Source organism: Tetrahymena thermophila (assembly GCF_000189635.1).
Source record: "Tetrahymena thermophila SB210 genomic scaffold scf_8254382, whole genome shotgun sequence".
Lineage (NCBI taxonomy): Eukaryota > Ciliophora > Oligohymenophorea > Hymenostomatida > Tetrahymenidae > Tetrahymena > Tetrahymena thermophila.
Window position 1 is genome coordinate 55,703 of NW_002476166.1, and position 9,997 is coordinate 65,699.

Sequence of the window (9,997 nt, forward strand, 5' to 3'; positions counted from 1 at the left end):
TAAAATTTGTTAAGTTATCGAAAATCAAGAAATTAATCGATTTAAATTTCATAAAATGGATAAGTGGTGTGGTTTAAATACTTTGTTTTAGTTTTTTGTTTACTCCTTCATCATGATCAAATGTCCTTTTTGAAAATAGCGTAATGATATTTGGAGCTTAATTCTAAGAAAAAACAAGACATGGAATATTATATCTTAATCTTGATTTTATAAAAATTAAAATGGAGTGTCAAGGAAATATTTTTTTTGAAGAAATTAAATTATTATTTAGAGATTTATACATTTATAAATAATGTCGCTTTTAAAATAAGCTTGTTCAATATAAATTTACAATTCAATATAAGAAACGCATATATTTTTATTTGAAAATAATATAAGATAATCAAAAGAACTGGTTGCTTGTTGTTTGCTGTTGATAACTAATTGCTATCAAATTTTAATTTAGTTTTTTTATATATTTGATAAGGTTTATACATTAGGATGAGGTTCAAAGATTAATAATTAATGTTCTTGGGGTTATTATTATATATAAATTTATTTATTTATTTGTTTGTTTGTATGTATGTATGTGTTGGTATATGAATACTATTTGATAAAGCTGTTTTGATTAATTAACATTAAAATGATCATTTATTTCCTATAATTGAATCCATATTGAGGATAGTTTAATCAAAAATCAATCAACACTTTTCAGTTTTAAACTTCTTCTTCTTCGTTTTTAGATTCAACGGGAGAAGCGGTAGAGCTGGAGTTAACTTATTCTTCAGCAGGGGGGGCAATAGCCTTTTTACCCAACTTAGCAGATCTTCTTTGCTTGAATTCTTCAAGAGAAAGCTTGTAGAGGTTAATAACTTATTCTTGGAATCTGGCTCTAAGAGCTGAGACGTCAGTAAGGAGTTAAGAGATTTCCTTTTGGATAGATTCAATAGAAGTCTTGAAGAATTCACGAGCAAAAGTGAAGGTAAGCTTGTCACCCTTAACAAAGGTGATGGTAGCTTGCTTAAGGGATTCATAGGAATCCTTGGCTTGAGTAAGGAGGTTTTGGACATCAACCTTCTTGATATTTTCAACAACAACAGTAACAGTTTCCTTTGATTGGGTGTACTTAACATTGAGGGAGTTGAAGAGGGGGTTGATGATGTTTTGGGTGATGACAGTTGTAAGGAGAACTTCGAAGAAGGATTCTAAGTTAGCTCTGGCTTCTTGGGCTTTAAGGTCAACCAAAGCATACTTTTGTTGGGCACTCTTAACAACGGTAAGAGACTTAACTTGGTTCAAGTAGTGTTCAGCAATTTGCTTACCAAGGTTGTTTAAGGTAAGAAGAAGTCTGGTAGATCTTTCAGTAAGGGCAAGCTTTTCATCCTTGTTGGCAGCAGAGTTTTCAGCTTCAGATTCAGGTAAAGCAAGTTTATTGTTAATAGATTTGGTAAGAAGGGCAACTTGTTGTTCAAGTTCAGTGAGGATGGTGTTACCCAAATCTTCAGTCTTCTTGACGACGGTCAAGTTCATGGTCTTTTCAATAAGTTCCTTTTTGGTTTTGTTGGTTCTTTCTAAGAGTTTTTGTTTAGTTTAGTTGGTCTTTTCGGCAATTGATTAGACCTTAACAACAGTAGCATCAATGCTACCATCGAGTAACTAAGCGAATTAAGAAGAAGCGGCATTAATCTTTTAGGCGTTGGATTCTAAAAATTCATTCTTGATTCCAGTCTTTTCATAAAGTTTCTTAGAGAGTTCAACAGACTTAACTAATATGTCTTGGACATAGTGGAGGTTGGCACTATTTTCAACAACAACAGATGACATTTCTACTTAATATTTGATAATTTTTTTGTTTTTTTAAATTTCTTTTAATTTCTCCTTTGCGGGGGTTATGTAAGTTGTTATAGCTTTTGGCTGCTTTTTTTATATTTAAGATTATTTGTTTTATTAAATTAATTATATTGATTTCAAAGGTATTCTTTATTCCAGTTTTTAATTAGAGTCTAAAAGGACCCCAAACCAGTGACGTAAATCTTTTTTCAATAATAATACGCAAATTGAATTACGCAAGAATGCCAAGCACATTATACCGATAAAACTCTAGTTTTTTGAATATCTATCAAAATAATAGGTAAATTTGCATCTGTTCATTCTATTTTATATTTTTTTTTTTGTAATTACTTCATTCAATTAACAAGGCACACTCTATTATAAACTAGCAATTATATTTATTTTTAGTGCCATCAAGTAGTGTAAAATGCTTGTATTATTTCTAAATAATTTATTTAAACACTCCAGCTTTTGTTTTTACGAAAACCCATAATGATGAGAGAGAAGATTAATTTTTAATTGGAGAAATAAAAGGTTTTTTAAATCATGTTTTTGATTTCAAGCCCTTTTGATTTTGCTATGTTTGATTTAAGACTTGTAGAATTGATTAAGAAAAATTCATTAGAGAGAATTGAAATGAATTAAATTAAATTCATATCTTTTTCTACATCTTAAAATTAATTAATTTGCTTTCTTGCTTGATTTAATTGCTTTCTTGTAATTAATTTTTCTACTGACTAGTTTAGTTATCAAACTAATTAGCTCAAACAAATTCCTTGTAAGTAAGACCATTAATTATTTTGAAAATTTCTGATTACATGGAATGCATTCATATAAATTAATATGAAAATAAATGAGCTTTATAAGTTTATTTAATGTTCTAAAAAATACTTTGATATTGCTAGATACATGTATGCAAACATTCTGTGATGTAAATAAAGTCAACATAGAGGGAATTTAGTTTCTTTTTGAATACAATCTAGAAATTATTTATGCTTAATCAACTAATTGCACAACAAATTAAAAAAATAGGGAGTAATCAAACATATTTATATTATATTGGCATTCCCATATAATCAATAAATAATTGATTTATAATAAAAAGAAATCAAAAATAATAAATACTCTACTTCATTAAAAATCAACATAGAGCAAAAACTGTATTTTGCTTTAAAGATTAGGCTACTTTAACTTTAATAATTAAATAAGCTGAAATACCAAAATAGATTTAAGTTAATCAGTATTGATTTTAAAAATTCTACTTGCTATTTACGCAAGTAAATAAAAGACGTAACAGTTTATTAAGTGACTATTCCCTTTAATGCTTTGATAAATTTGTAAGAAAGAGTTAAATTTATTAGAAGGTAATAGATAGAACTGGTTTGATTATTACTATGACTCATTAAAGTATTACGCCTTATAATTTATTTAATATTGCATGTACACATTATAAACTGATTACGCTATAATATTAATTTTAACATTCAAGTTATTCTAATTAAGATTGCGTCTGAATGTAGCCAACGTCTTTTCCTTAAGCAAAAATAATTAAGTTGTGCAATCAATCACTTATTCGCATTGGTTTATTTATTTTCACATTAATCCTACTTTGAAATTTAAAATTAAATTTAATATAGAATATCTCGTTTAATTGTATCCATTTCCCAGTATTCTTAATAATCTGCATGAATTTTTGTTTCATTGTTTTCATTATAAATTAATAAATAAAAGTTTATAAATAACCTATTTAAATCATTTTTCTTAAGTTAACTAAAAGTATCATGTTTTGACCAATTAAAAATAAATAGCTAAGTTACATTAAGCTTAAAATAGAAATAATCGGACAAAGTATGCATTTTGATTAAGTCATCGAGTATCAAAAGAATAAATCGTCACACATAGATATTAAAGAGCTTAATTTTCAGCAAAAGCTAAAATTCAGTAAGTATTTTACAAATTTCATTCAAATTTTTCAATAAAAAAATTAACACTTGAAATTGTGTAAGTAGTTCTAAATTTGCTATAACAGAGGGTTTTTAAAGTATTCTATCCCCTACATATAGCGTAATTTTATTAGTACTACAAAATTATCAACAAAAATCAGAAATTTGTCTTTGCTTAAATATTTTTAGATCATCAGTAAGAAAGTGCACACCACTTATCTTTATTCATTTGTTCATTGATTATTTATGATACTTTTAAAGCTTCTTGCTTTTTCTTAATAATATTTGATGATAAAAATATCAAAAATTTTAATTACACATTCTTTCCCAATTATATTTAAGTGAAGAAAAAAAAAAACAAACATTTACTTTTTATTTTATTTTAACATTCAAAATAGAAAGATATGATAACATAAAACCAAAATATCAATCTGTAAAGAAGTTAAAATTTTTTTTCTTCCAATCAACCAATCAATCAATATATATAAAAAGAGACAAATATTTTTGTTTTCCTTTTATTTTTGTTCATCTAATTTTCTTTAGTAAACCCACCAAATAAACAAAAAGACTTTTGAAAATTTAAAATAGTATTTGATAATTATAGATTTAAAAGGTTCGCTTATATTAATTTTTTATTATGATGCAATCTGAGCAATCTACTCAAAAATCAAAGCAATCATATTCAAGTTATTTTCAAACTTTTTGCAAATTATGAATGATTATGAATAGATTAATATTAATAGTGACTCAAAGTACTTGTAGTTAAGCGTTTTGCATTAACTTTTAAATTAATCACCTTGCATCATCATCATCAAGAAATGTTATAAAAATTCATTATTTTTTGTAATGTTTTTGGTAGTTGAATTTGGATAGTTTATTTAAAGCATCAAAATAGATTTAATATTCTGAGAAGAATATTTAAATTAACAAACCGAATTAAATTACAAAGTTTTTCCAAAAATAGATGATAATGAAAATTATGAGATAGAAATAGCATTTTAAGAATTTAAAGAATCAAAAATGTAGTAAAATATTTGTTTTAATATTTTGCTACAAGTTGATAAAGAATTTTTTAGCTTTAGCATAGACTTTTATTTTAATTCTATAGTCAATAACATATCAAACAATAATATAGAGTTTTCTAAAAAAGAATATTAAAAAGATGTAGAGACCTTTGTTAATCAAATAAAATAGAAATGCAATAGCAAGTGAGCGAAAGTAATTAATAATTTACTTAGATTTCATGTAAAAAATTAATTACGATATAACTGATATTTATCTTATAAGGAAAGCAAGATTAGCTATCAAAATTAATGCGTATCAAAATATCAAATGATACTTAATCATCGATATTGATTTTGCTTACGAATGAATTTTAATTCGTAATCGCTTTAGTTTAATTATTATCATCAAAAATTTATTTAGAAAAAAACTTCAATAAAAAAATATCAACATTTATCAATCGAACATTTGAAATGTCTAAAAAGTTTTAAATAATTCTTCTTCTCCCACATCAAACATTAGTATATTTTCAACAAATGCATCTCATTAAGAAAATCATAAACAATTACTTCTCTTCTCATAATTGCTGAATTATTTAAATTTATTATAGAACAAAATCTTATTATATAAATATGACTCATTCAAAATAATGATTTAAAAATATTTGGTTTGCTGATTGATGCTTTTTTATACACACTTCAAGCACAAAAAGATTGTTTAAAAATCACTTTTTATTTAAAAAATATAACAAAGTTTTCTATCTAAACTGCCATTTTACCACAGAATGCTCTCTTAAAGAACTGTTCTTAAACTGAGCTATTATTTATAAGTAATTTAGTTAAATAATATATCTTATTAAGAATATTATAAATTTAGAAGTCGAAATTCTGACCAGAAAGCAGTAGAAAAACAGTTAGAATATAAAATAAAATAATCATCATAGAAAAAAAAAATTCATTTATATTTAATTTTATTATTTGACTGAATATTTAATTGAAAAATGTCCATATAGTACATCGCTAATTCCATATTAGAAGCAACAAATCCCTAAATAGATATAAATCTTTTTAGTAAAATAGAGATAGTAGTGTATTCGATTTCCAAAATTATTGAATATTTAGAAATTTAAGAAAAATTAAGAAAGCAAATTTTTAATCTCTGAAAGATTTAAAAATAAAAGAGTAAATAATATAAACAATAAAACCAAATAAAGAGAAAGGTTATGAAAGAATATTTTAAAATTATGCACCTGCAACCTCTTAAATATCAAATTTAGAAGATAAGTAATATTCAAAAAATTTATTAATGTGAAAAAATAAGCAATCTATTTATTTATTTAGTTAGTTAGTCAGTTAGTAAGTAAGTAAATTTTTGTGGGGAAAAGAAAATTATTTGAACACATTCACCAAAGATTATACAAATATTTCGTATTATTTCATTTTCTTTTCAATATCTTACGTAATTTTTATTAAAGTTTTTGTAATAAATTATGATCACAAATATTTACTTCATTGACATTTCTGTTGACACATTAAAATTTATCGATCAAGCTCTCCTTTTATATTCAAATTCACCCCTTTACTCTTAATATCAGTCTATCTTCTTGCTCTTTATTCATATGTAAAAAACTTCACTAAAAGACAGTAAATTTACAAACACTTTTCAAAATTAACAATTTAAGTAGCCCTTTGTGAAATCGAAATACAAATCAGCAGAATATTTAGCAGCTTTTTCTTTTAGATTTCTAGAAGTTATTTATTTATATTTTGTTCTGATTTTAATAACGTCACTTAACTCTTTTTTGAGACAAATATATTAATAATTTTGTGCTATTATTAATTGCAGCCCTAGAGCTAAATTAACAAAATTATAAATAAATTTAGTACCCTCTAAGTTAATTTTAAAAAATTTACATCCTCTACTATTTAGATGTAGACCCTAAATTTATTATTTCGATTTTATAAGATGGGTTTTTTTTAATTAATCTTTATAAATGGAAATAGATTTTTAATGAAAAAAGCAATTCCCATAACTTATTATATATTGTTTGCCTTTTTATTGATTTTTTAAGCTATAAAATAGGTATATCTTTCATTTAAAGATATTGTTTTTAATATAATAATCCTCTTTTTCAAGTAATAAAGATATATAGATAGAAAAATAAATTCAAATATTGAAAGAGACATACATACTTTAAACAAAAAAAGAGATTTCACAAAGCACCTTAAGTCTTAACTCTCAGGGTTATATTATTTTTTATATGATTTTTTACAACTTTCGAATGTTAAAATTCAACTTAAGTTAAGCTGCTTCATCAACTCCACCTTCACAAATTTTTTAAATGTTATTAATTCACCTATAGATAAAATACCTAATTATTAAGGTTAAGGAAGTTAATATTTTAATTACGATTGTAATTATAGCTCTAATCGTACTACAAAAGAAACATTTTCAAATTTTGCTACTACATATAGAATTTTAATAGAGTTTTCCTCCTTACACCCTTACATTTAAATAAGAGAAAAAAAATAGATTCCTTAAATTTACTCAATTATAAAAATCATTTTGATTTGCTATAGAGTAATGAATTAATCTTGAAAATAAATTTATCAGAACCAAGTACTGAGATCTTATAGAAAAAAATTGAATAATTTTTATCAAAAAAATTTTATTTTTTGCTAACTTATGACATAAATTAATATGTCATACACATGTTCCTTAAAAGCCAAATATAAATTTATTTCAAAAATGCAAATTTAAAACTATCTCACAATATTTTTGGCATTTTGTTTTTTAAAGAATGTTGAAATAATAGCTCGAAAATTTGAAATTTTGAGTTTAGTGTTTTTATCTTCATTTTTATTTAGATCTTAAATTTATTTTTGACATATTTAATAGTAATTTGAAATGTAATTCAATTATATAGTTAGTTAGTTTAAACATATTCATATTTATTATAAGATTTCCAATATTTTATTGCTCATAGTATTGGCGACACTCATTTTCTATGTACAAAAATATTAAAACTATTATAAAAATATTGATTTGAATACATATTTTATATATTTTATATTATTTTGAGTAATTTTAATTTATTTTTTATCAGAGTATATATAAATTGAAGATTAAATATTCAAAGAATATATAAAAGGTTAGAATAGTTATTAGGATAAAATATAGAGCACAAGTTTTGATATAAATATAAAGGATTTTTTTTAAAGTTAAATAATAGAAAAATTAGTGACAATAGAATCTTTTTAAGTAAAGTTAATAAGGAATTGATGAGATAAATTAACTTATAAATAGAGATTCATATTATTATATATTGAGATATTTAAATTTAAATAAAGAACTTATAAATAGATAAATTGATATTAATTCTTTAAAGACTTTTATAATTTTAAAAAGAATTAATATTTACTAAAAAATAAATATGGCAACACAATTAATTTATTAGGTATGTTTTATTATAGAAAATAAATTAATTATAAATAGACAATATATAAAACTAAAAATATTCAAAATAAGAGTTATTAACTTGTAAAAAAGAACTCAAAATTTAAAGTTCAATATTGGTATTAAAATAAAATTAATTGAATTTAAATCATATTTTAAAATAAATTTTACAAAAGATGTCTAAAAGAGCATTTAATTTTGATTAAAATAAATCATTTTATTTTGATTTTTTTATCAACTAATATTATTCATGTCAAGCATACTTTTGATACAGTTAAAGTAAATTTGCTAAATCAATTAGTGGGTTGAGAAATTTTATATTAGCTATTAACAAAATATATTTAAAGTCAAGTCTTTAAAAATAAAAATTAAGTTAACAATATCTGTTTATCAAATTATCACTTTCTTAAAAAATTTTTTCAATTTAAAAGGATTAATTTTTTGAATTCTGTTAATAAATCGTATAAAACTATTATTATTTTTTAACAATTATTCAACTTAATGAAAACCATTTTAAAAGCATTTGTGAAATTCTTAAAACCATATATTTGTACCTTGCATATGAAATAAACACTTTTTAGCTTTATGCTTTAAATACACCTAGTAATTTCCAGCGATAATCTAATTACATACCAAACTAATCATATGAGATTAGAATTCGTAGTTATGCGAGTTAAATAGCCCATTAAATTATAAATCTCAAATGACATATATGACGTAATTTTTAAAATAGCTAAAATGCAATCATTTAAATACATATATCATTTAAATTCTCATTTTATTTTTAAATTAGCTTAAAACATGAATAATTAGAGAAAAAATAACAATTCATAAAAGTTGAACTCTTTTTAATTTATTTATTACATTTCAAACTAGAAATTAAATATAAATCAGCTAAAATGCTTCTATATTCAAAAAAAGAAAAAAGACAATTTGAGATTATTTTATGGGTAAATATTTAATCTCAAGATGCCTCTTAAGTCATCATATTAATTATATTTATTATCAAATAATGAATCATCTGAGAATGGCATCATTAATTTAATTAGCAAATATTCCTATAATTTGTATTGTATAATTCTTTGTATAATAAAATTAATTGCTCTTTTGTGTTTTATTTTAATTTATTCTTTTATTATCAATTATGTATAAATCAGGTGTAAATATTTTTTAAGTCATATATTATGCATTATGAAATACAGCTTTGAATAGTATTATCCTATAAATGACTCACAACAATAATCGCTCATAATATGTTGCAAAAGCTTGAAATCAAAACTTCTTTCCAGCTTTCTCATAAAAAAAGTTAAATATTACAATCAAGAAGCACTGTTATTATCCATAAAAATTAATTTACAATTATTATAATAAGTTTAACATTTTTATTTATAATAGCTTATGAGGGAAAAGCCTAACAAATATTTATTAACTAATTAGTAATGATCAAAATTACCAAGAAGAATAAAAAGCTTTTTTTAATGGTATTCTAAACCATTATACACAAATCATGTTTGATTTTAGTTAGTTAAAAATAGAGCAAATTTAAATATTTTTTTGTTCACAATTTTATTTAGATATAATATAAAAAAATAAATAACACATTATTAATAAATTAAAATAATACTTATTTGAGTTATTCAAAAAATACAATTAAAAATATTATTTAAAGTATTTATTTGATTTCATTTTATTTTTATGCTTATTTTTCACAAATATTTGACAATTTATTTTAAGAAAAAAATGAATCAAATGAAGTAGTTGGTTAATTTTAAAGTGTTTAGTTTTTT

The 9,997-nt window shown here is 22.8% G+C and overlaps 4 protein-coding genes across 4 annotated transcripts; 3 read left to right on the forward strand and 1 right to left on the reverse strand. All coding sequences in view use genetic code 6, as the record gives it.

The window, feature by feature from the left end:
• Positions 1-690: 690 nt before the first annotated feature.
• TTHERM_00947420 (hypothetical protein) lies at positions 691-1,803 on the reverse strand (the record flags this gene model as incomplete). The annotated part of the gene is made up of 1 exon (XM_001030978.1): positions 691-1,803. One exon carries the CDS (start codon positions 1,801-1,803, stop codon positions 691-693), a length of 1,113 nt encoding a protein of 370 aa, XP_001030978.1.
• Positions 1,804-3,247: 1,444 nt separating this feature from the next.
• TTHERM_000947427 (hypothetical protein) lies at positions 3,248-3,670 on the forward strand (the record flags this gene model as incomplete). Its single annotated transcript, XM_012800117.1, has 1 exon — positions 3,248-3,670. The coding sequence occupies one exon, from the start codon at positions 3,248-3,250 to the stop codon at positions 3,668-3,670; it is 423 nt and encodes a 140-aa protein (XP_012655571.1).
• A 1,763-nt stretch (positions 3,671-5,433) lies between these two features.
• On the forward strand, positions 5,434-5,739 carry TTHERM_000947428 (hypothetical protein; the record flags this gene model as incomplete). The annotated part of the gene is made up of 1 exon (XM_012800118.1): positions 5,434-5,739. The coding sequence occupies one exon, from the start codon at positions 5,434-5,436 to the stop codon at positions 5,737-5,739; it is 306 nt and encodes a 101-aa protein (XP_012655572.1).
• A 1,025-nt stretch (positions 5,740-6,764) lies between these two features.
• Positions 6,765-7,352, forward strand: TTHERM_000947429 (transmembrane protein, putative; the record flags this gene model as incomplete). Its single annotated transcript, XM_012800119.1, has 2 exons — positions 6,765-6,836; positions 6,891-7,352. 2 exons carry the CDS (start codon positions 6,765-6,767, stop codon positions 7,350-7,352), a joined length of 534 nt encoding a protein of 177 aa, XP_012655573.1.
• Between the last annotated feature and the right edge of the window lie 2,645 nt (positions 7,353-9,997).